This window comes from Archocentrus centrarchus, chromosome 21, assembly GCF_007364275.1.
Source record: "Archocentrus centrarchus isolate MPI-CPG fArcCen1 chromosome 21, fArcCen1, whole genome shotgun sequence".
Lineage (NCBI taxonomy): Eukaryota > Metazoa > Chordata > Actinopteri > Cichliformes > Cichlidae > Archocentrus > Archocentrus centrarchus.
Genome location: NC_044366.1, coordinates 24,271,071 through 24,297,681, shown reverse-complemented (window position 1 = coordinate 24,297,681; position 26,611 = coordinate 24,271,071). Strand labels below are relative to the sequence as shown.

General features: G+C 39.4%; 1 protein-coding gene across 4 annotated transcripts; it reads left to right on the top strand.

Moving 5' to 3' along the window:
* The first annotated feature begins 132 nt into the window (after positions 1–132).
* LOC115800616 (sentrin-specific protease 7) lies at positions 133–25,512 on the top strand. 4 transcript variants are annotated; one of them, XM_030758099.1, is made up of 23 exons: positions 133–327; positions 4,073–4,161; positions 5,653–5,718; positions 5,794–5,909; positions 11,338–11,592; positions 11,898–12,022; positions 12,304–12,410; positions 13,575–13,893; positions 15,225–15,373; positions 16,431–16,571; positions 16,659–16,692; positions 17,671–17,898; positions 18,010–18,419; positions 18,640–18,767; positions 20,355–20,471; positions 20,605–20,721; positions 21,902–21,997; positions 22,088–22,293; positions 22,406–22,452; positions 22,542–22,585; positions 23,196–23,264; positions 23,367–23,517; positions 23,649–25,512. In XM_030758099.1, the coding sequence occupies exons 2-23, from the start codon at positions 4,105–4,107 to the stop codon at positions 23,826–23,828; spliced, it is 3,162 nt and encodes a 1,053-aa protein (XP_030613959.1). In that variant the 5' UTR covers positions 133–327; positions 4,073–4,104; the 3' UTR covers positions 23,829–25,512. The 4 variants fall into 4 exon arrangements, with proteins under 4 accessions (XP_030613959.1, XP_030613958.1, XP_030613956.1 ...); XM_030758098.1 differs by lacking the exon at positions 133–327 and adding an exon at positions 1,631–1,696; XM_030758096.1 differs by lacking the exon at positions 133–327 and adding an exon at positions 1,638–1,777.
* Positions 25,513–26,611: the final 1,099 nt, after the last annotated feature.

Here is a 26,611-nt window from a genome sequence, read left to right as displayed (position 1 = left end):
AAATGTGAATGTAACCTCAACTGTGACCGGAACATTTTTGTTTTGCTTTACAAACATTTCTCCTAACCCTTTTATGCATGGGTGACACTACAGTGTACAGCTGATTAAAAGTTGTTTATCTCTTCAAATACATAAAATCTTGGGCACTGTTCCACATAGTCAACAGCAGGTAGTGCTATTTCACCCTTTCATACAAAAAAACCCCATTGAAAATCCTTTGAGAGGGCTACAGGGGTCATTGATTCCAAGATGGCTGATGGAGACAAAAAGAGATCAGGCACCTTAGCTATCCCAGCGTCTACCTTCTATAAAAAGAATCCACTGAAGGTAAAAAAAATAAAATAAGACTAATGAGCATCTTAGGTAACATAATGTCCAAGAAATATCTCAATTTGGATTTTACATTTGGAGAAAATACTAATTTTCCATGTGTACACTGTAGTGACCATTATGCACTGGCCATGTCTACATGGCCATGTGCATGTGCTATTTCCACTGTGTTCTAGCTAGTCATCACTGAATGTTTGCACTTTCAATGCATATTTTATGCATTGAAAATGTTTTGTTTCTTTATATTTTATAGAGCTTCAAGAGACAGGAGTACATAGTTATAGAGTTGGCAGTTTCCTGAATCAAATGAGGAAGAGTGTGGTGATAGTGGCAGTGATGAGGATGTGACTACAGAATGAGAGTTCTGTAACCTCTTACTGGGTGCGAGTATGAGTTCAGTGACTATTTACATGGTGATAAGGCAGGGGTGGGCAATCCCAGGCCTCGAGGGCCGGTGTCCTGCAGGTTTTAGATGTGTCCCTGATCCAACACACCTGAATCAAATGGCTGAAGTACCTCCTCAGTATGCAGTCAAGTTCTCCAGAGTCCTGCTAATGACTTCTATATGTGATTCAGGTGTGTTGGCTTAGGAACACATCTAAAACATGCAGGACACCGGCCCTCGAGGCCTGGAGTTGCCCACTCCTGTGATAAGGGATGGTGTGTGTGTGTGTGTGTGTGTGTGTTTCTAAAGTGATATGAATTGACAATAAAGTGATTTGAAATAATTAGAATCGTTCGAGTGAATAGTCAAGAATAAAGCATGTAGTGCACCCTTTGCCAGGCAGAATTAGGTATACTACAGGCAGGAAAGACTAGTAATGAATGTGGTGTGATTATACAGGTATACTGGGATATTATTTCAAGATTTACACAGTATTTCAACAAATTACCATGTAATTCTTTGTTTTAAGGAAAGCGCGCAGAGTACACTGTAGTGTACAAAAAAATATCTCCTTAGGGGATGGAGATAGAAAAAAATTTTTTTCTCAGTATGTTTTTGTACCCTTATGGAACCCTAAAATCATTGGATAAAAAAATCTGTAATCAAAATTTAATAATTCATGCATGAGAGGGCTAAAATAGAGAAATAGAAGATCTAAGTACAAGTCCCACAGCTAATAGGAAAAGACTGAATTACTGTTAATTGTCCATTAAATATCATATAATTAATTAACTTGTGAATTAATTCATTATTCCTAATGTTTTATACCTGGTTACTAATTAAGGACGATGTTCGTGCTTTTTTTTTTTTTCTGGATGCACTTCCGGGTTTCACCGGATGTTCCTAAGGAATACTGGAACCCCTGTAGAGTACACATTTGGACTCTGGAAAATGTGTGCCTTCACTGTCTGCAAGGAGCAGGTGAAAATGTCCGTGGAGAAGTAGTTCTGTCTCCAGTTTCTTGATATTGTGCGTTACTGTTGCAAGCGGCCGTGGCCTGGGGTAAGCTTTAGTTCTCCTACGTGTTTCTAGCATGGGCAAAGCATAGCATTAACGCTGCTAGCTGTAGCCGAGCGTTAATCACATTTTTACTTTCTGTCGCGTTTAGGCAGAGAAAATAAACGTAAATATTTAACACGTGGCCAGCACGGTGGTCTGCAGGACTATACTGCGCTGTGTTAAAAGCATGATAAAGATGGGCTGTTTTGAATGAGGAGCAATGCTATCTGTGCAGCTCAAACATCAGCTTCAGTGACAAAAGAAACCCTCAGTGGTGTTTGCTGAACTGGCGGAGTGGGTCCTTTCTGATTAGCTGCAGGTCGGAACTGTTACATTCTTAATGCGTTTTTTTTTTTTTTTTAATATTTATCATTCTGCTTTAAAATTGTATCATTTAGACGTATGAGATTCCACATAAATAATGAGTTCTAACTTTTTATAATATCTATCGAATCAAAATAGGAAATGCATTTGTGTTATAACAGATAGGAAGTACATTTTCTTTTGATCGTCTTTGACAGCAACTGTTGTGATCTGCCATGTGCTAATATTTCACTGCAGCATTTGATATAGTTTCCTGTTTGGAGAGGGGTGATTCACTTTTGTCAGCGGTTGAAAACACTTATGATACCACGATAATAACGTGGACAATTTATCTGCCTAATGCATCTGTAATATTCTGCAGTTCCCCACACTTTGTGAGACATTTATGTAAGATACATGATGTATCATGGCACTTTATTAGGTACACCCGTTCAACGGCTTGTTAAAGCAAATATGTAATCAGGCAATCATATGACAGCAACTCGGTTCATTTAGGGATGTAGACAAGGTTGATTTGAGCTCCTGAGTTTCAAACTGAGCAGAAGAATAGGGAAGAAAAGTGCAGCAGAAGACCACAGTGAAGTGGCAGTTAAGAACAGGAAACCGAGGGTACAGCTTGTGCAGGCTCACCAAAGTCGGACATTAGAAGATTGGAAAATTGTTGCTGGGTCTGATGGGTCTCAATTTCTGCTGTGAGATTCTGATGATAGGATTATGATTTGGTGTAAACAATGTGAAAGCCTGTATCAAGAGTTCAGGCTGCTGCTGGTTATGTAATGTGTGGGGAGATACTTTCTTGCACACCTAAGGCCCCTTAGCATCAACTGACTATCATTTAAACACATCAGCCACCTTTATGACCACACTGCATCTTCTAATGGCTGCTTCCAGCAGGCTATCACGACACATCACAAAGCTTAAATAATCTCAGACGGGTTTCTTGAACATGACAGTGAGTTCACTGTACTCAAATGGCCTCCACAGTCACCAGATCTCAATCCAGTAGAGCACCTGTGGGATGTGGCAGAGCGGGAGATTTGCATCACAGACGTGCTGTTGAGGAATCTGCAGCAACTGTGTGATGTTATGCCAGTTTGGACCAAAATCTCAGAGGAATGTTTCCATTCTCCATGAGAATTAAGGCTGTTCTGAACGCAAAAGGAGGTATAACTTGGTACTACTAAGGTGTATCTAATAAAGTTTCTGGTGAGTGTATGTATAAAAGGGAAAAAGAAAACAAAACAGCTCATTGTGGTGCCATTCCTGTGTTATTATTGTTATTATTATTCATTTTTAAAACTGCTTGAATGTCTAGTTGGAGTTGGATGTGCAGTCTGCTGTGTTCTTGTCAGTTTTTCTTTCTTTCTTTTTTTTTTTTTTTAAACACAATATTTTATTTAAGTTAAATAAAACACAAGAATTTATTTAACTTAAATTTACTTAACCCTATGTGCCACCACAACAAGTCATGGAGTACTCACTGTGGCAGTTTTTTTCCCTCCGTAGTTGGCATTTAATTTAATATATACATATAGTATATATTTTTGTTTATAAATACTGTCCATAACAACAAGTATGGTCAACAAGTATTACAGAAAAGGTATTTGGTGCAAGTGTTTAGATATCGTGTTCCAAGAAGAAGATATATTCCTGTATTAATATTTGGTCCCATGCCTAATTGAAAATGGTAAAACTGTATTTCAGCAAGTATTTCCTACTTTTAGGAATTCAGTTGCATTCTTGTTACCAGCTCTTTTTGTCTATTTTATCATATTAGTTTAAATTTCATTTGCAGTCTGTCAGCATGTCCATCTTCTGTGGAAAATATTTGACTGGGCCACCGAAACAGGAGTTTTTCTTCAACAAAACATCATACCCCTGTTTCATAGATTTATCCTGTTTTCACATTTTATATGCTACCGTTCTTAATAATGACACACTATTTGACTTTGACTGTTTATATGCTTCTTGCAGTCTTGTTGCTGTGCCTTACCCAATTGTGGACCATGATGGAGCAAAGGAGAGCCCTAACTATTCCATTTACTGTTGACAAGGATAACCTGGTATATGTATTACCTATGTTTTTGAAATATCCACTTTCCATTTCATCCATATTGCATTGTGATCTTATGTGAGTGTGTGGCTTTAATTTAATTTTATTGCTAACGTCGTGCTAACTACGATTCATCGAGTAACTCGAATAACTGAATTACAAAAAATTTACAATGTTAATTTTTGCTTCAATGCTTTATTTAACCTTTGTAGCGCTTCAGTTGTCACCTTGTAAACGCGAGCGTTTCAACCACATATGTGGCTAAAAATAGACCTACAATAGATGCATATATAGGAGCAATAATAAAAAAGGATTACAAAATTAAGCCCGTATAGGCCCCAGTTTTTTCAACAAAAACACTGATAATACAACAGCAGCAGAGAGGATGATGCCGTCATAGATTAACGTGGAGTCTGTTTTCACACGTGGCAAAGAGCAAAAAGGTGGAGCTGTTACAGAGATGGTGAGCTCAGGTGGAGTGAAAGAAAAGGTTTTTCTAGCACCTATAACAGCAGCGCTTGTTCCTGTAATCACAGTTTAAACCTTTACTGGGAAAAAGCCGACAGGAGTCCTTCATCAAACCACCTGAACAACAAGCGCCAGTGTGAAAAAAAGCAAACTTTGTAGCTGCACCCATCCACCGCTGTTAGTTTTACACGGTGCAAATCTACAGTAAAGTTGTGGAAATAATGTAAGCACATAAAAACATAATTTACATAAGTGCATTATATAAATTAAATTGTAATATAATTTGAAAAAATAAAAATAAATTTTTTCCTGTTTTTTTTTTTTTTTTTTTTTTTTTTTTTCACAGTAAAAATATGCATGTGCCAGTAAAACTCTCAGCCACTGACCTGAGACTGTTGCACGAGCGCTGCAGCTGTTGATGAATTCTGATAATTGTGATTCTGATGATCAGGAAAAACAGTTGGAGATCTGACTGTTTTTAGGATAGGCAGCTGTAATCAGTGCATTTCTTTGCGTAATCAAAGCTCAAAAGCTGTTACAAGGATTGCAGCAAAGCTATTTTGACTCCCACAGTAGCTGCTGATTACGTCTGCAGTGAACATACTCATAAAGAAAACAGGAAAATAACACCTGTTAAAATGCTGTGATGCCAATTTCTCCCTAACAGCAGCCTAGATTTAGGTTACCTTCACAATAAAGAGAAGCAGCAGATACTTCCTACTGATTGGCTGAAAGCAGACAAAGCTGGTATTTTTTTAACTGAGAATAATGGGAATAATCCATTCGTTATATTTTAGCTGACTTGTCCAGCAGTTCGTGGGTCAGGGCGCTTATTTTATTTATAGGCACCATTTTATATAAACTTCTGTAATTTAGTAGCAGTTGGTTCGACAGCTGCAACCCCATGCTGCTCGCTGCATATAACAAGGTTTGCATATTTGCACTTGCTGTATTTTTGGTTCTTAGGCTTTTGGTTGTTACATCATAATACATTTTATTCATGCATGCTAACTAATCACCATATTAATTTTAGATGGAAAATCCACTCAGAATCCCCATGACATGTCTTTCATCAGAGTGTGGCAAATTAGAAAGACAGGTACAGCAATATCTTATTGCTAACACGGCTATTTGGGGTTATTCTCATAGCTAACAGCTATTTCCCCTTTGAAAGGTTTCCTGGACTGCGTTTGCAGATTGCAAATTCAGACGTCGGAAGCCACCGCATAAAAATGGATCCACGAAGTTTGAGCCCAGCCACACAGCTATGATAACATTGGAAATGGCCAGGTAAGGAGGCAGTCTGATACATGGACTTTATAAGACTGTTGACAACGCACTAAAATATCTGCTCATGACTCAAAACTCACAATATGTGCCGCAGTAGAGTGCGCTTATGTTGTTTGTATAATTTATTGCAGTTTCATTAACATCCATAAGATGGGGCGCTTACACTTAATAATAAAGTTCACCATTCTCTCAGGATCTGTCTGAATCCGAACTTTGTTACTTCAAGACAGCAAATATGGGGGGCGTTGGTGAGCAAGATATGGTTTAAGACGCCTTTTCTAGGGCTCCTGCAAAACCCACAATATTTACATAAAAAACAGCATTAACTAAATCAAAACCAGGCGATAAACTGAAGAAGATACCATAAGGATACAAACAACCGGACAAATTGAAGATAAACCAACTCGAATGGCAGAAAAACTACAAAAGTATAAGTACGGAAGCGACGCTAACGCTGCGCGGCCTGCTAGGAGTATGAGACAGCGGGCAACAGGCGACATGGATCCACCGATATCTGCTGGGACTGAAGCGCCAAACATGAGTATTGAAGAAATGAAAGCAGACATTTTATCCTCATTGAGAGGAGAAGTCGCCAAAGTGATAAGAGACGAACTCAAAGGTGCACTAGCGGAAGACTTTCAAGCTCTCAGATCTGAGCTACAGGCGGTACGCTCCGAAATTGCCAATAGTACAAAGGCTATACGAGCTGAGGTGGATACTATAAAAGCGGACATCCTAGACGTAAAGGGTGGTCTATCATTGTGGTCAGACGAGGTCACAAGGGGCCTACTGTCATCCATGATATATTCTGATATGTCAAAACGTAACTCATATAGAGATAATGGGTGACCCACTGAAAATTGTAACTTATAATGTAAAAGGGCTCCACAACCCAGTCAAAAAGAAGAAAATATTGAATCAATTAAGGCAAATTAATTGTCATATAGCATTTCTGCAAGAAACCCATTTATCTGACACAGAACATGAAAAACTAAAAAAATCTTGGGCAGATAAGGTTTTCTACTCATCCCACCAGTCAGGGAAAAAGAAGGGTGTTGCCATACTCATGCACAAGCAGATAAACTTTACACAAACGTTGCTTCACAGAGATACAGAGGGGAGATACATACTAGTTAACGGAACAATTGATGGTATAGAAGTGTCATTTGTTAATGTGTATGCACCCAACATAGATGCTCCTGGATTTATTAAGTCGCTGTTTAACGTAATATTAAAATACAGCACCGGACTGTTGCTGCTGGGTGGGGATTTCAATTGTGTGTTGTCACAGATGTTGGACCGACTGCATGCGCCAAAAACTCCACTTTCTAGAATGAGTAAGATGCTCAAATGCCAAGCCATAGAGACAGGACTTGTAGATATATGGAGAAGTAAGTTTCCCAGAACAAAAGACTTTACTTTCTATTCAAGCAGGCATGGATCGTATTCAAGGATTGACTATTTCTTTACGCCAAAGCCAGAGCTACATAGAATAATAGATATAGAGATATTATCTATTACTATTTCTGACCATGCACCTGTGTTATTAAAATGGGACATAGGACATAGGCCAACAACTAAACAATGGAGGCTCAATACATCGCTGCTCAATGACGAAGCTTTCACTGCAATGGTTACAGAAGGGTTAAAGACATACTTGGAAACTAATATATCTGCAGAAACAACACCGTTGATAATATGGGATTGTGCTAAAGCATTTCTTCGGGGTCGCATTATTTCTTTCACATCGATGAGGAAAAAACAGAGGCATGCTAAACAACGAGACTTAGAGGACAAAATTAAAGAATTAGAATTTACACATAAACAACACCCTTCAGCCAACATCATGAAGGACTTAAATGCAACTCGCAGACAATTAAACAGTCTACTGTCAGATAAAGTGGAGGGCAACCTGAGATTCACTAAACAAAAATATTATGAATATGGCCAGAAGGCTAGCAGACTACTAGCATTTAGACTGAGAAAACAACAATCCTCTAACATTATTCATAAAATAAGATTCCAAGAAACTATTGCAACAAAACCTGACAAAATAGCAGAATCCTTTGCAAATTTTTACAAATTACTATATAAGAACACTGATACTTGCCGTGACGACCAAGAACTTACAGAATTTTTAAACAATATAAAGCTGAGCCAATTGACAGAAGCAGCAGCTCTAAAGTTAGACCAACCGATTGAGGAGTGGGAAGTCAAGCAGGTAATTAAATCACTTAAGAATAATAAAAGCCCAGGCCCAGATGGCTATGTCAATGAATTTTATAAAACTTTTATGGACCTTTTAGCTCCCCTACTATTAAAAGCATATCATCATGCTCTAGAATCCAAAACTATGGCACCATCTTGGTCTGAAGCCACCATAGTAGTAATTCATAAAGAGGGTAAGGACCCCACTGACTGCCAGTCCTATAGACCCATATCCTTGCTGAATACAGATCTACGCATACTTACATCAATCCTAGCAACAGGACTTAATAAATTTATCACCCAAATCATACACCCTGATCAGACGGGATTTATCACAGGGAGATAGTATGCTGATAACCTAAGACGCTTACTAAATATAATAAATGTTCAAAAAGAAAGAAAGATTGAATCAGCAATCATATCCTTAGATGCCCAAAAGGCGTTTGACAGAGTGTCCTGGAAATATCTATTTCATACACTGAAACGCCTTGGATTTGGCCCACACTTTGTTGACTGGGTACAAACACTTTACTCTTCTCCACAGGCAGCGGTCAAAGTGAACGGCTATAGGTCTGACAGATTTCCATTAGAACGGGGGTGCAGACAGGGGTGCTCACTTTCACCCCTTCTGTTTGCCATTAGTATTGAACCATTCGCCCAACTCATCAGAGACGATTTTAATATTAAAGGTACAGTAATAAATAAGGAAGTACACAAAATCTCATTATATGCTGATGATATACTACTGTATTTAACAGAACCTCCATCAACAATTCCCCATTTAAAAGAACTCATTTCACAGTATGGATTCTACTCAGGCTACAAGGTAAATATAGAAAAAACAGAAGCTATGGATGTAAACTGCACAATTTCAGATACCACAAAATCACAGAGTGGATTTAAGTGGCCCAAGGATGGTATCAGATATCTGGGTATACATATACCTCCATCTTTATATGACCTCTATGAGACAAATTATGGCAAATTACTCCGAGTCATTAAAAAAGATCTGGAGCAATGGGCTACACTCCCTCTCTCTCTAGTAGGCCGTGCCGAAAGCATCCGTATGAATGTCTTACCAAGATTGCTTTATTTATTTCAGATGTTGCCAGTGGAAATTCCCAAATCTACCTTTGATAACTAAACAAAATGATGTCTGCATTCATCTGGCAAAAAAAACGCCCTAGAATTAGACTAAAAACCTTGCAGTTATCTAAATCCAATGCGGGCCTTAAACTCCCAAATTTAAAATATTATTACTGGGCCGCACAACTTAAACCCCTATTAGTATGGATACAGAATAGTACAGACACGCGATGGCTTGAAATAGAGGAAAGTATGTGCTCAGAGCCTCTGCAAATATTACCCTTCTCAGATGTCCCTGCAAAAGAAATGTCAATCTGGACAAAAAACACTCTAAAACTTTGGAACAAAATACAGTTGGTTTTTAAGTTACCAAAACACATTTCACTTTTAACAAATATGGGATTTATGAAGACTTTTATACCAAATAAATTAGACACTGGGTTCAGAAACTGGTCCAACTATGGACTATCTCATATTCATCAATTAATTGAAGAGGGAAATTTTAAAACCTTTGAGCAGGTGAAGAGTGAATTTGACCTCCCTAAGACAGACTTCTATAGATATTTACAACTTAGAACCTTTGTGACAACGCACAAAAATTGGACTAAATTCCATGGACCTGCACCTATAGAAAATTATTTAATGGACATACAAAGGGGAAAGGGAAACCATAAAGTAATTAGCAAACTGTATGATGTATTCCTGTCTATGAACATGCATGACTCCATAAACATAAAGCAGAAATGGGAGACTGAAATGAAAGAGACAATAGCAGAGGACACATGGGAGGAAATCTGTACGGGAGCAAATTTGGCCACAAACTCTAATACATGGAGAGAATTCAAATGGAAAGTAATAATCAGATTCTTCAGAACACCAGCAATAACTGGTAAAATGGGTCCAACACAACCCAGCTCATGCTGGAGAAATTGTGGGACACAGAGTGCTAACCATACTCATATCTTCTGGTCTTGTCCTAAATTAAGTTTATTCTGGGAGGAGATATTTGATGCTCTTAAAGCAATTTTTAGAAGAGATGTTCCAAAAAAAACCCCTAGTGGCAATATTGGGAGAAATACCTGAGGGAATGAATAGGAAGGCTGACAGATATCTTCTAAATATATTGCTCACAGCAGCATTGAAATGCATAACCATTAGATGGCTAAAACCAGAGCCCCCCACATATAACATATGGATCCAAAAAGTTTGGGATATTTATTTAATGGAGGAAATCACATATTCTCTAAGGCTTCAAAAAACAAATTTTAATACACGGTGGAGCCCTGTCATGCCCCTACTAATACAGTAATATACCCAGAGGCCTGCCCCTTGCATGCACTGTACACTTTTGGAAAATACCATTGAGAACAAGAATGCATGACCCAACCTACCCCAGAGGAATTCAAAAAATTATTATCTTTTACTGTTGTTTTGTTTCTTCCTGCTCTGCTTTGTTTTTTATCTCTCGTCACTTTACCTTTATTATTGTATTGTGTTCATTGCCATAATCTTTGACAACTCTATTGTTACCTTGCCTTCCCTCGCCAATTTCTAACGTGGAATGTTTACAACTGCAAGAGAAGAATGTAACTATGGAACAATGTCATTATTTGTGGCTAAAAATAAATAAAAATTAAGTTTAAAAAAAGACAGCAAATATGAAACCAGCGTCACTGCAGCGTTTCCACATTATTAGCTTAACGTAGCATTTCTCTGAAGAGGATGTGCGATGGCCAGTAGACCCTTCCCCCGACAGCAAGAGCAACAAATAGAAGTAGAAGTAGGATAAAAGGAGTTTGTAAATTATTAAGCCTTAATATGTGCCCATTCATATACCCGTGTGGTCCACCCAATTATAGTCCATGTGTGATTTTAATATGTATGTCACTTGGCTGTGTGTGCTGTTTTTAAGGAAACATTGCAAACACCGTAACTCAAAGCCAAGCTTATCATTTCTGCACATGTGGCTTATCTACACCAGCCGACCCCACCCTGTGGATCAGCTGGGACACATAAAGTCTCATGTGCAGCGCTAGATGAGCTTTAAGTCAGAATGCCTTGGTGGGCACAAAATGCAGAGAAGACGCTGCTCGAGGAAGGCTGTGAATGAACGTTCCTCTGTTGTGTCCTTCAGGAGGAAGCCTCTTCTGATCCTAACAGATGTCCTCAAGACAGAATTCGGTAAGGAGTATATGGAAAGGATACGAAAGTCTCATAGCATGAACAACAAAGGACAAACGCCAAATAGGCGTAGGGAGAGCAGTCGGTGCAGAGAGGAACCTCCGACCTACAGAGACACTAGATCCAATCAGAAGGAGGCCGGGAACAATAGCAGCAAGAGTGTGACACCTAAGTGCAACCAGAGGACCACCCCTCAAACCTCCCAAAGGTAGGAAAACATCATTAGAGGAATAATCTGAAGGATTATTAGTAGATGAAGCAATCTGTTTCTCTTCTATATCCAAGGAATGAACAGCAAACCTGACTATCCCCCAGCTAAACACCTGCCAACTCAATAAGACCAAGGAGGAAAAAAGTCAATAAAATACTTTATTTACCTAATTGATGTGCCTTTCAGTTCAGTACAGTGTGGAAATGGCATTTTCCAGGCATTTATTGTTGTCCAGTTTCTCTTAGTTTCTTTCCTCTGCTGTTGTGTGGGAATCTAAGTCTTTCTCCCCTTCATCTCCACAGGTTAAGCCTCAGGAGAAGACCACCAAATGCTGACGATAAACAGGACAAAGAAGAAGGCAAAGATATTGAGGAGGTGATAATAAGCAAGGACAACACAGAAGATGACAAATTTGCTGAAGTTGTTGGTGGGTAAACACGAACTGTATACAGTTGTTGGTCTAATGCTGCTCTGCTGTGACTGAATTTGTTGTCATAATGACAGTGTTGGCTTCAAGGCATCACCCTTCCATCCACTGATCTTATCAAAGTACATCAGATGTTACTGTATTTACTCATCTATGTTTAGTCATTTAAAAAAAAAAAACATTTTTTTTTTATTTTTTCATACTTTTGGACATGAAATTCTGTTCATAGGTGGTGTCTGTGTTTATTTTAGCCTTATATGCTGTTTGTTTGTCTCATACAGACTGTGGGTTGTCTTTGAGCTGGGAGCCTGCTGAGGATATAGCATCCTGTGACAGCAGCATCAAGGAAAAGTGGACTGAGTCAGAAAAAGATGTGCAGCCTATTTTGGTGGGTACCACTTTTAAAATTCAAAATGTTACCAAGTGCACTGAACTTTGATCAAACCTAAACAATTCCTGGTGAGAGATCAACAGGTGTGCACCACATTATGCAACTTTTCATGTCAGCCCTGTGCTTTGAATAAACCTTTGCACGTCCATGCAAACCACAGTGTTTATTTTACTGGACCACAGTACACCCAGCTAGCAAATAGTCCATAATTATACCTGTCAATCTGTGATGCCTTTTTTTTAAAAACTGGTTATAAAATGTTTCCCAAACACCAGTCGGAGCAAACTGAATTAAAACAGACAAAAGAAGCGATCTGAAACACTGAGGGGAAAAATAAATTAAAAGAAGTTGATTAACATATTTTCTTGCCATAAAAATGAGATCACGACTGGGCAGATCCTCTCGCTCAAGTCGGCGATAAAAAGCAGAGACATCCTAACCAAGTGCAGACTCGGTGAGCAAGAACTGGCAGGCGACAAGACAAAAAGTGTTGGCAGGCGAAAGAAAATACCGTACGCACTCACAGTTGGACAGGTTAGGGTGAGAGAGAAGCTCACACCCTCTTTGAATTTAAAGCATTCAGTGATATAAGGAGCATTTTATAGATCTTAACAGGACATATTTTACTTATCAATATATGTCCGGATGCTGCAACCTGAGGCGCCCTGAATGACCTAGACATGTAATTAATATACTGTATATAAATTATGTGCTGTGTTGAAGGTCAAATCATGAGTACTATCTGTGCAAATATTTGTACAGATTATATTTTGTTGCTTTTGCATTATTGTTTATTTGCCCAGTTAAATGAGTGGGGAAAAAGTCTAGTGATAAGCGGTGGCGTTATTTAATTATAAGATATTAAATGACCAAAAAAAAAGGACCTTTGGTGGCTGTCGTTCCCTCTCTTCCTTTGTTTCTGGCTGTCCTCGACCATCCGCTGTCAAATAACAGCAAACACACCAAAAGAGCTTTAGAGAAAACAAAGTGTGGCTAAGACTCAGCAGTTGTTATTCCACATCTAAACAGGGCTAAAATGACATTTAAAAAAAAAAAAAAAGTATTTCTGTTATTATATTTGTCGGTGGCTCTGTATTCAGTGCTGTTTCAGTCTATGCTGTGTTGAGTATACATCAAAAATAACAAAATGTTTTCTGACAGAAGAGGAAAAGAAAGGATTCAGGGTTCCAGTGCAATGGAACAGGAAGCCCCAAACGCCACCGCGAGAGCGTTCTTCGCCTCACGGGAGAAAACGGAGGAGACGGAGGAGCAGCCTCTGCACATGTTTGTCACGTGGACAGTACAGAGGATGGCGGTTTGGAGAGCCTGGACCGTTGCATTGTACGGTTCACAGTGGGTGAAGACAATGAAACAGAAGTTCTTGTGCCTGATTTGGAAGCTGGAGACTTTATTGGCAGCCCAAGACAAAGATTATCATTCACACAGGACAACGGGAATCAGATCAGCCCCTCTGAGCCCAGTGAGTACACCAACACACGTGTAGCTTCAGTCTACTCTGGAGTGTGTCTGAGAAAGCAAATGAAATCCCACCATGCTGTCTTTATTGTGTGCGTGGCCTTATAACAGCACTTAACTAAACTTCCATAAGTGTGCTGCATCTGCCTCCTCATTCTGAGAGTGGCTCACTTTGAAATAAAGGTCATCAAAATAAAATTGTATTACTTAATCCTGTATTCCTTAGTCTAATGCATCAGGACTCTGAGTCAGTCAGAAAAGGCACACAACCAGTGTGGCAGATTATGAGATAGAAAGCTGCTACTCATATACATCATATGTATACATGCTTCAGTCTAAATGGAGCTTGATTACTGCAGATTTTTGAGGATTTTTTCTTTTCTCCGATTGAATGTGATGGAGAAAAAGACTTTCACTAAATGTTGTGACAGATTGCTCACATTTCCACCTTTACAAACAGAAGACCTGTTGCATTTGTGGCAACGAGCACTGTCATTATCGACTCTAAGGAAGTAAAGCCATACCCTTGAGCATTTAATTCTCTCAGTCATCCTCACAAAGACCAGGGTCTATGTGCATATGCCCCCAGTACCTCACCCCTTGCATGCATGCTCTGATGAGAGAGCTCTCCTCTGGATAGGGAAGAGCAAAAATGCATCATATACTAATGTCTTAAGCAGTAACAGAGGTGGTCAGATAAAATGTGAAAAAAAAAGCTTTTATGTAGCAATAAATGCCTATATTTTCTTGATTTCCCCACTACTGAAAGCAGCACTGATAACAATGGTGCTTATTTATACCATAATTTATTCCTGGGTCCCATTTAATACCTGGTTTCAGCACCCATCAGCTCTATTGATTCTTTTGAATGTGGAGTCAGGACGTCATTAGTTGTTTTCTGCATACACCAAAATTAGTTAGAAAAGTTACCAGTAATGCTGATAACAAGTATCAGGTTATCAAGATGTTTTAATATCTTAAACATTGAAATACAGCTTCTCTGTAGCGTCCATGTTCTTTCTACATTCATGTTCAAGGCACACGAAGGCACTGAAGGCAGAAGAGCGACTTCCTGCTCCAGAAAAGGGGCCATCCGGGAGCACGTGAAAACACAATTAGTAGCTACAGTGTTTTCACTTTTTAGCTTACCCACGTGCCTTTTCTCGGATTACTACTGTCCTCACTGTGGCTTTAAATCCCATTACATATCCATTATGCGGTGTCAAAGGAGGACATATGTGTGCTCAGGAGTGTGTTTAAACTTTGAGAGGAGCTGTTTCTAAGTTCCAAAGATGTTCACTCTGGCCTAATGCTGTCGTAATGGTTGTATTTCAGTTGTGCTGTCCAGTGACGATGAGGAGGGTGGAGACGTTTCTCAGGGCTGCAGCCAAGTCCGCACACTGGTCGCTGTGGAAGACACAGTAATAAAGGGACAGTCCTCACAGGAAGCTGAGGCCAAACAGGAAGTCACTCCTGACATGCAGGTGAGTAGAGTGTGTTCAGTCCAGCAGAAACACATTTCATATGTGATCTCAGTTTTTACAATCCCCATATACACTTCTTTCCTTTTTATATTGCTCAGAAAACAACATCCCACACGCCTCTAAACTGAGCTGAGTTAATGCCCAGATTAACATGACATCACAAAAGGGTGTTTTACAGACATGATCCGGGGGCCTAAGGTTTTACTTCACCCCAGGGTTTCAGCTCACCACCTGCCAATTAAATGACAATACTGTGCTTGTGCTGCAGCCACTAAGTCTTGTATCTGACCCAGTGACAGGAAGACAGAGGAGCCATGCACGTGGATGTCTGGATATAATAAGGGAGAACTTGTTCCTTTCTTGTTAACAGTTTCACTGTCACATGAAATAGGCTCACTCTGAAGCCAATTTTAAAAAAAGACACTATAATAAGATCATGACATTATAAAATGAAAACAAAGGACATCTAGAGTTTCAAACATGGTCTGTTAATGATTTATAGTCGATACATTTAATACCTGCATCAGACTTTGAATTTACCAGGAAAAGTCGCTGAATTCAGCTTTCAATAATTTGGTAGTGCATACAGTGGGTGAGAATCTCTGTAGTGTGTACACAAAGATGGTGCCTGCTAATATTTCTGCATAACAGTTGTAGCACAACTGTTTCAACTGTTGTAGCACACATTTCAAGCCCATAAAAAGGCTGCGCAAACTCCATGTGAGATTAATTTGATTGTGACTTGAGCACCCTTTCTTTCTCATTCTAACAAGATATTATTGAGACAAATATCTTGCTAAACTATTTTACATGGACAGCAGAATTGCTGTCAACTGTGGTGTCATTCCTGTATCCACCACCAGAGGGTGCCAAAGCAACAATTTTATAAAGCCTGCCCATGGTGCCCTTTTAACCTTGCAGCTAGTTATCATTGTTGTATTTACATTATTGTGACTTTATTGTGTATTGCTCTCTCTGCCTCATTGTGCTCCCTCACAGCCCTCTTTGCACTGTTTCCTTCAAACTTTGCATGTATGCATTTGTTTGTGTTTTGGAGGTACTGCAGTTAGTTGTTGAAGACCCTACTCGTTCAGTGACTGCATCTCCCAGGCTTGACGTAGACTATTCCTGCATGGAGATGGCTTTCTCCAGCCTGCACTGTGGCGTTTATCACGGGAAAGCGAATGGAGTCATTGCGGTAACTTTAATAAAACCAAAGACATGCATTTTTCTTTAAGTATGGTCAGAATGTGAGCGTCTGATTCAGCTTTCTCTCCCTTTACAGATAGATGAGAACAAAATCAGCATCCCATTGAAAGGTAATGTTGTGACTGTATGTTTTTATCTGTACTTCTTCCTGATGGTCCTTCTTTATGGCTCTCTTCATCAGCTTTTCTGACCAGTCTTTGTACTTTTGGTTGTGTAAACTTGCACAATATCCTCTCCCAGCTTTGCGGCATATTTCAGTTAGATGATTTGTGCGCATGCATTGGACCCTTAAGACCCTAGTGCATTTTGACCTCTGAAACTGTGCTTTTGGTCACGTTCCCCACTCAGTACACTCCACAGCGTTCCTGATGGCTGGTAGTAGAATACATTCAAATGCACCTATTTATGACAGTATTTGAAAATCCAAATTGTGCATGATATTATATCCAATATGGCACCCAGCACTCATCTGAGATTAAAACTAATTAATCAGTTTTTACAACAAGAACACAGTATACTTACCAAACATAGGTTAGGTTTGCATAAATCAATATGTCCCACTAACTTTAAAATGTTTCAGTGCTACTAACTCTAAATGCAATCTGTTATAACTCAAACTACTTCCAGCTGCTCCCTTATTCACCACAGCGGGTTGCTGCTCATGTTTAGTTTGGCAGATTTCCATCCATCTATTTTCTTCTGCTTATCCAGTTCAGGGTCACGGGGTCGCCGGAGCCTACCTTCATTATAAAAGGCTTGAGAGTTTATATTTTACTGGAGCCCCTAAAACCTTTAACAAAGGTGGTTGACTATAAAATCAGAGTTGTTACAGAAACTTAGCAAGTGCTTAAAAAAAAATATACTCAAAAATGGACCAATGAAACATCTCAGCAATCAAATTATGTTAAATCCTGCAGGAGCTGGGAATGTGTTTCATTATAGAAGTGTTTTACTTCTGCATAAAGAAACACATGGCTAGGTACATGTCTGTTATGTTTGGGGGATTATTTAATAGAGGTACAAATGAGGAAGTGATCGATCCAAGCTCTGTGAGCTATTAAGCTAACAGGACCTCCTTTTGTCTCCAGACACCAGTGAGGAGCTGGAGGTGAAGTTGACCTTTGAGTGTAAGGAGCTGAGAAGGTACAGTGTTTGGGAGCAGCATGAACTGGAGGAACGGCAGCTGTGTTTTAAGGGCGATGAGGAGCCCACCCCTGCTGCTGTGCTGCTATTCTGCGTGTCAGAAACTGCTGCAGCTGCGATACAGCAGGACCTCTGCCTGCTGTCTGCCAAGAAAGATGGAGCCACTAACACCGGTGAGACTATTGGATTCACAATCTGCTCCAAGCAGACATGAATGTTTCAGTGTTTTTAGTCATTTAAACTTAGATATGTTTTGCATTATGATATTTATTCTGTTTTAATAGGGATGACCAGCCCTTTCATTCTGCTGACTCTGAGAGAACCTCTGGAGGGAATGGAGGGAGCTTTATTGCGCTCTCTCCTGGACATTGTCTGTCTCAAGACTCTGGCAAATGAACAAAGCAATTTAAGCTGTAGTAAAGACAGATTTAATGGTTTGGGAGACATTCTGTCTCCTGTTCTTTCTCTGGATGATAGCATCGAGTTGATTAGAAGAACTGGACTAGACTCTTTCCTGCTCTCCATGCTGGGTGTGAAAAACACGGACACTGAACCTGAAGAAGACAAAAACCCCACCGCAGTTGAGAAAGAGTCAGTGTTGGATACAGAGGTTGCACCAGAGCCTGACACAGGGACATCCTCGCCCAAACCAAAGGTGGATCATGAAGAACAAGAGATTGAACATCCCTCTGATGTAAGTGCTTACTAGTTGTGGGCTCAGTAAGAATAATTCCTCCTGGTTTTAATGAAAGTTTTATCCCCTAAATATAAAATCCAACAAACACAAATAAAAATTAGAAGAAAGCCTGGAAAAAAATAAGCAACACTATTGGTAGAAGACATCTTTTTTTCCTCTGTTGGTATTCATCTTGCAAGCCCACACACTGGTCTATGATGTGCATTTCCCTCCACAGAAGGAGAAAGAGGAACCGACCCCTGTGTACACAGTGTGCCATCGTAGAACCAAAGGATCCTACTCTGTGTCACTGTGTAAACCAGACTCCAACTGGACTAAATATAAACATCAGGGTCTGGCTCGCAGGCAAGTAGCCTAAGCTAAGCTGCCAATGAGATTCATCAGTGGAGGTTTGAGATCTGTTCATACACAGTAGCAGTCTGGCCCCAAAGTACATTTTTTTGTACATTTAAAATGTTAATATAGCCAGATCCTTAAGTATTTGGACAGTGGCACAGATTTTGTAATTTCTGCTTCTTTGCGCAAACTCAGAAGATTTGAAATACAGCAGCCAAGATGTGATTAAAGGTGTAGGTGTTAATTCAAGGGGGTTAACTGGGCAGTTGACTGATGAGCAGTTTTGTGACCGGGTGTGAGCTGCTTCCTGGTCAGTTTATAAGCGACACCAAAAAGGCCTGGAGGACCATGAAAAACAACTAAAGTGGATGATAGCAGAGCTCTCACAGAGGTGAGGAAAATCCTTTCAATGCACATTTAGCCAAGTTATAAGAACACTCAGAAAGAGGTAGGCGTAACATCATCAGAGTCTACAATCAAAAGATGACTTTGTGAAAGTAAATACAGAGGATTTAGAACAGGGTGCAAACAGCCTGTAATGGTCAAGAGCAGAACAACCAGGTTAGACTTTGTTAGGAGACAGCTAAAAGAATCTGGTCCCGCTGTGGAATAAGATTCTATGGAAAGATTTAAGTCCAGAATGACGGGAAGAGAAGAGTAGGAAGAACAAAAGGAAGGGCTCATGATCTGAAGCATACCACGTCATCTGTCAAACACAGTAGAGACAGTCTGATGGCATGGACATGTATGGCTGCCAGTGGAACTGGGTCATTGCTGCTGATTGATGATGTGACTGCTGATAGAAGTAGCAGCATAAATTCTCTGTATCATGTTTTACTTCTCAGATGGAGTCAAAAGCCAGAAACCTGGATGACATTTCATAAAGAGGGTAATGACCCCAAACAAGCAGCTAAAATAACCCAATAATTAACAACAACAACAAAAAAAAAATGTTCTCACGTGGCCAAGCCAGGCAACTGATCTCAGCCCAAGTGAGCTTATTTTCCACTGACTGAAAACAAAACTGCAAGCCGAGAGACCCACAAACAAACAGCTGAACACAGCTGCAGGAAAGGCCTGACAGAGCATCTCAAGGGAGGAAACTCTGCTTTTTGGGCTGACAGTTGACTGCAAAGTATAATCTCTATAGTCAGTTTTGAGCCTTTGAAAATGGTAGTATGAAAGAAATGGTTGTAATATCCTAAATAGTTAAAATGATGTTTTTATTAAACTCCATAAATACATTTTAAAAGTCTCCACTTTGATCACATCATAATTGCGTAATTTCGAATGCACTGTGGTGGTGTCCAGAGGCAAAATGATGAAAATGTTGGCTGTAACACACTGTGTGGAACTCATTGGGATTATTTTTATGGACGACAAGAGGAGAGCAGGGAATACTCCATGGATATAAACTGCATTTTATTTGGGGTCCAATACCAGAATGACTGAATAAGGTCAGCATGTACTATAAGACTGATCTGTCATATGAGATCAGTGCATCCTTAATAAAAACTGCTTTAACTGTTATACTTCACCTACAGCTTCTGATGATCCAGCTCACAGCTCATTCTTCTCCCCTCCTTCCTTAATTAGGTTGATCCAGTTTCCTCCTCCACCACTGAAAGGAGGAATCACTGTTACCATGGAGGACCTGCAGTGCCTTGACAGTGGGCAGTACCTTAATGATGTTATCATTGATTTTTACCTCAAGTACGAAATCTTTTTTTTTTTTTTTTTTTTTAATTTTTTAAACAAAAGGCCTTAAAAACCAATTTTGAGTCTGTATGAGTTTGTGAAGCAGTGAGATGCTTCTAAAGCATTTTTGGGTTTGCTTTTAAACCAGATACCTCCTCCAGAATGCGTCTGCTGCAGTGGCCGAGCGCTCTCACATCTTTAGCAGCTTCTTCTACAAACAGCTGACACGGCGGGATAACGCCAGCGAAGGTGGCAACAGTGACTCGTAAGTAGGGTTTGCACTCTGCACTGATTGTAGGATTTGTCCTCACTCTGGAAAAAAATTCTTGCCTTCTCACAGTTTGGCTTTAACATGTAACCAGAGTAACTGCCAGCCATATAAAATACATAATATCCTTAAACAGGATTATAAACTGTGTGGTGAATGTCAGGCTGAATGCATTTGCTGCTCAGACTGCAGTCCATATGCTAAAAGATACTTAGCTCATAAAGTCTGTATATGAGCTCAGACACTAGATGTGTCTGTGGATATTATTCCTGGTGAGTGTGGTTAAAATCAGTTAATTTGCATCAAGAGTATAAAGAGAGTTTAAAAATAGAGCATAACACACACACACACACACACACAGGAAGACTGTTGATGACAAAAAAGGAGAAAGGAAGTAATGACATTTATCACATAAGTTACAAGAGGCTGACTTTCTATACTAGGATGCTTTTAATTTTGAAGTCAGTTAGTCCCTCTCTGTTTGGGATGTGTTATCTAATCTTCTCAAGGTGTAAACATTTTCAAATCTGTTCATCCATGGATCAAACCTTGGGGGCATTCTTGAGCTATGACAGTAAAAGAACTGATGAGGGGTCAGTGGGGCCAAGCATCTGAATACTTTATGTAATATATCGGGAGTAAAGTGCAGTCTGTGGACAGCTTTGAATTGTATCAAATATACCTGGTGTCTACATGAATACAGTTAAAGGTTTCCAGACAGATCTTCCACACTTCATCTGTAATTTCAGGACGCGTTTCTTTCTGCTAGTCTAACCCGATTGAATTTGATAGTCAAGTGTTTTGTAGAAAGTTTGTAGAAAGTGGGACACGAACCCTTAAAAAGTGCAGCACTTGTAGAAAAATGGAAGAAATATGAAAACAGGAACTGAATTAGCTGAAGTTGCTGAAAAGAGATGCGATGGTCTTCAATATAAATAATTATTATTATTTATATTATTTCATAAGGTATTTAATGCCGCCTTTATCTTAACATGGATAATGAACCAGATTTTGCTTAAATGTATTCAGTAACAGAAAAAGTGAATGCACAATGTAACATGCAATACAGCATTTAAGCTTACAAGCACCTCTCCAAAGTGCATTTAACTTTGTCAAAAAAAGTCTCTCTCTCTTTTTTTTTTTTTTTTTTTTTTAAATTTTGTGTGTGTGCACCCAGCTGTCAGAGACAGCGGCGGCACCAGCGGGTAAAGACATGGACGCGGCATGTTGACATCTTCAAAAAGGACTTCTTGTTTGTGCCCGTCAACCAGGAGTAAGTTCAGCACAGGAGGCATTATTTGCAATTTTCTTTTCTTTTTTTAGCAATGTTGGATAACACATCAATGACTCCTCTTCTGTTTAGAGCTCACTGGTATTTAGTTGTCATTTGCTTTCCTGGACTGGATGAGCCTAAACTTGAAGACTGGACTAGTCCAAACTCACAGGCGGGAAAGAGCAACGATGGGACGGGGGAGTCAGAGAGTCAAGATCAGGCCCAAGGAAGAGAAAGTCCAAATAATGATGCAGAGAGATCACCCATGCGCAGTGACAATATGGACACACAGACTGGTATGTTTGACTAAACAACACACGCCTTCTTTGTTAGGATCTATGTTTTTGTGCAAGCTTTGCTGATACCAGTGATAAAGGTGAAGTTAATCGTTGGTTTTATGTGTTTTAGAAAATGCTCAAGAAGAATTAGCAAAAGACCCACCACCTAATCCAGTAGTAAGAAATAATTCTGTTATATATATCACAGTATTTAAAAATGTCTGTGCGTTCCTGCAGACCTGTTCAGTCTGTTTTTGTCTTTGTAGAATTGTACAGAGCTGACGTGCCAGAAGAAGACAGTTTGCAAAAGGTGAGTTTTACCACCTTTTTTTTTTTTTTTTGGTCCAAATTCTAAAAAGAAGATCCTGTTGTCCACGCTAAAAGGAAAATCCAATAATCAGTTGATTTCTGGTCTTGTAAAACCATTTATGTTGATGCAGTGATGATGGTCTAGGATGGGATTTTGTAAAGTGACCCGATCCTCTTAAACTGTGTGTGACTTTCTGCCAGGCTCATTTGCTCTGTGCAGCTTGACACAGCTTCTGTCCAAAATGTGTTCGGCACACATCTTTAAGCAGGGAGCTGCTTCCGAAGTGAGCTGCGCTGTGTCTGGTGGAGTCATAAGCATCGTCTGCAGTTGCTGCGATTGATCCTGTTGGCCGGCTAGAACACAGCTCGGCCACCGCTGTTTGACTTAACCCGTTCAGCCAGCAGTTCACTTGCAGCTTAGATTGTAGATAACCAGACACCAGAATGTGTATCATGCATAGGGAACCTATAACTGCTGTTTAAGAAATAAGTTAAGTATTTAGATACTGATGGGCTGGTTTTATGGTGGGTATTCAGAGAAATTTGGATGGTCTCTTGTGTGCTTGACTCACAGTTGTATTTGCATGCATGCATGCCTCTCCTCTCTGCAGACCATGTATTCTTATCATGGATTCCCTTAAACTTTCCCTTCATGAACGAGTCTTCAAACTATTACGGGAGTAAGTAAGACACCTTAAATCCACAGATCTGAATCTGCATAGGTGTATGTGTGTGTGATGCTTTTATTTATTTTTTTTAAATGATACACATTTGTTTCTCAGATACTTACAGTCAGAGTGGGAGGTCCGACGTGGGTCACCGAGGGACTTTGGTCCTGATCAGATGAAAAGCTCGCACTGTCACGTTCCCCTTCAGGATAACAGCAGTGACTGTGGCCTCTACCTGCTTCAATACGTTGAGTGCTTTCTGAAGGTAAATCACCTTTTTGATTAGGCTGCTGTGGTTTTAAAAAAAATCATTTTAAAACTGTATTTAGTTTGACCAGTGGGATAATTTTTAGTTGTGTTCAACGAAAGTATAATTGATTCTGCTTCTGCTTGCAGGACCCTGTGGTGCACTTTGACCTCCCTCTATACCTAGAACGATGGTTTCCACGGCAGCAGGTGTGGAGGAAACGAGATGAAATCAGAGATCTCATACTTAACCTTTACCGACATCAGAACCCAGAACCCAGAAGAGACACGCGAAGCAGCTCAGTTGCTGAGCACGTCACATTCCTGTAGCCGTTATAAATCACTGCTCATACTGAGCGACTTTCATTTCAGTGTGAACTGAAAATATTTCTTTTATGCATTAACTTGGAAAGGTAAACCTTTGAGTAGTGAATATAAAAGCATTGGCTACTTTAAAATAAAGAGCAGAGAGACTTAGAAGTATCTATACATGCAAATGTTTGCTCACCCCGAGACTTTTTACTGTTTGTTTTTATGCTGATACGTATTTTATAAAGAAACATTTGTATTTAATTTTCTATATAGTATGCCCAAGAAGATATTGTTTGAAAGTATAGTTTGCACAGTGACATTAAAAAAAAAAAAAAAAAAAGATCTGTCTTTTTATTAGGATCCCCCTGAGCACCAGCCTAATCCTTGGTTTCTTTTAAGCTATTTTAGTTTGAAGTCAGCTTGCTGGTATTTGGTAGATATTTCATGTGTTATGCAATTGATAGTTTAGTTCAGATCTCAGTTTTATGTTTTCTAAGTAGTCCTGAACTTGCCTTCTTTTGCATCAAGTTTTACTAGATGCAATTTGCTTTACACAAAATTCAAGAAGTGCTGTCTCGGTATTTAATAGAAAGCAGTTTTGTTAGTGAATGTCATTATTATGTGATTGAAACCACAGGACTATGCCTCAGTTACAGACAGACCTGGCAGTCACTTCCTCTTTGTAATAAAGCCGGTAAACCAGCATTTATCTGTGACTCTCTGTAAGAGCTCGACCGGTAAAGGATTTTTAAGGCCAGTACTGATATTTGATTTAAAAACTCTGATAGGTCGATATATCAGACAATATGTTTTTCTTTCCGATTGAAGCATAAAGGTTTGGTATGTGTAGGTATTTATTTACTTGTTTACGCTCTGTCCTATGCTGCTTAGATCAGCAGGGAAGTTGCAGAGTGCTCTCTAGTGGACAAATTACACAATGTCAACACTTGTGTCATGGTTAAAAGAGCCTTCACCTGTCTCATCTTTTCATGTTTTCGTTTATTGTCTGTTATAAATGGCGACGCGATATATCGGCAAATAGTGAATATCAGCCGATAACATCGTCCTGCTGATAAATCGGTCGGGCTCTGTTATCAACAGTCAGCTGATGACAGCTTTACCTGCACAAATTGGCAGAACCATCTGTTTAACAGTCAGTGCAGCCTACTGTATACATCACTTTGCTTTTAGAATGTCATAATACAGTGTCTGGAAATGTTAATCACAGCCTGTTTGTTAATGTGATGTCTGACCCTGAATATGGGTTCCCTATTGTGTTGTCAAAACTACGTATTCAATTTCAGGGTGGTTCACTGTTAGCACTGTTATCCTGCCTGGGTTTGAATATTGCAAAATGGATTGTTCATCTTATGAGTTTCAAGTCCTGGTTAATGGTTAAATAAGGTCCATAATAGTTTTAAGATAACTTTATGAATTTGTTTAACATGAATACAACTTGCAAAAAAGTTTAGGGGTGCACACACACTGGCATGTGTAATGAATGAAGAGCTGCTTAAGACCTCTGCATTACTGTTGTCTAAATTCTCTAGGTTTGCCATTCATTTTTTTTTTCTCTCTTCTAACACCTTATATTGTTGTCAGTGGGATTTTTTTTTTATAAGTTGTGTCAGATGAATGTATAGAAGCTAATTCCAAAATACATTTAGTTTCATTTGTGTATTAAAACTTGTAGAACAAATTACACTTATTCTGATGTTTTTCTATTTGAAACTAAATGGCTGATGTTAATGGGCTCAGGCTGGTCTCTGTGAAGAATTACGTAACTACAGACTGGTTCACAGTGGGGCGTATTTTGACTGCTTATTTGGTATTTGTCAGTCAGCTGAATCTTATTTTTCTCTTAGCAACTTTATCCTTTTTCAAGAAACCAGCGTCAGTACCAGTCTTTTGAGCAGACACACAATAAGTTCACAAAAGTAAGTTTGCAAAAATCTTCAGCCCCCCCCCCCCCCCCCCCCCCCACACACTCACACACACACACACACATTTCTTTTATATTTTGCTAGAAAAATGGTGAAATGTGCAAACATGCAGAGAAACAGTATGTAAGGCAAAAACAGTCTTTATATATTTCAATGAGCTTGAAAGTCAATATTTGGTACGACCACCTTTATTCATCGGCACAGCCTTAATTCTCTTAGACAAGCTTTCTTGTAATTACCTCCACTGAGGTTATGTTTTTGGTAATGTTTGCAGGCGTGTGTGTGACAAACTTTGTAGGGGTGTAAAATAGGTTCATGTTAACAATCCATTAAAATTTGGCTTCCGCCAAGGTTTTCAAGGTTAACCTAATAATTTATTGGTTAAAAATTGACAAAAAGCCTTTGAACTTAGAAACTGTGATTCTTACAAGTGTGGCATGTATTTACATCATATAGAAAGTACCATGTAATGATTTAAAATTTATCACATTTGACGTCAGACCTTTCCTTCAACAGATTTATCTGAAGGTCAGTCATAATAATGCTATATAGAGCTGTTTTATACTGCAGTTGTTTGTATTGACAGCATATAGGGAATGATACACTATATTGCCAAAAGTATTAATTCACCCATCCACACAGTGGTAGGCCACATGAAATCACAGAGTGGGGTCAGCAGATGCTGAGGTGCATGGTATGCAGTGGTTGCCAACTTTCTGCAGAGTCAATCACTACAGACCTCCAAACTGCCCGTGGCCTTCAGATTAGCTCAAGAACAGTGTGTATAGAGCTTCATGGAATGGGTTTCCATGGCCAAGCAGCTGCATCCAAGCCTTAGATCACCAGGCACAATGCAAA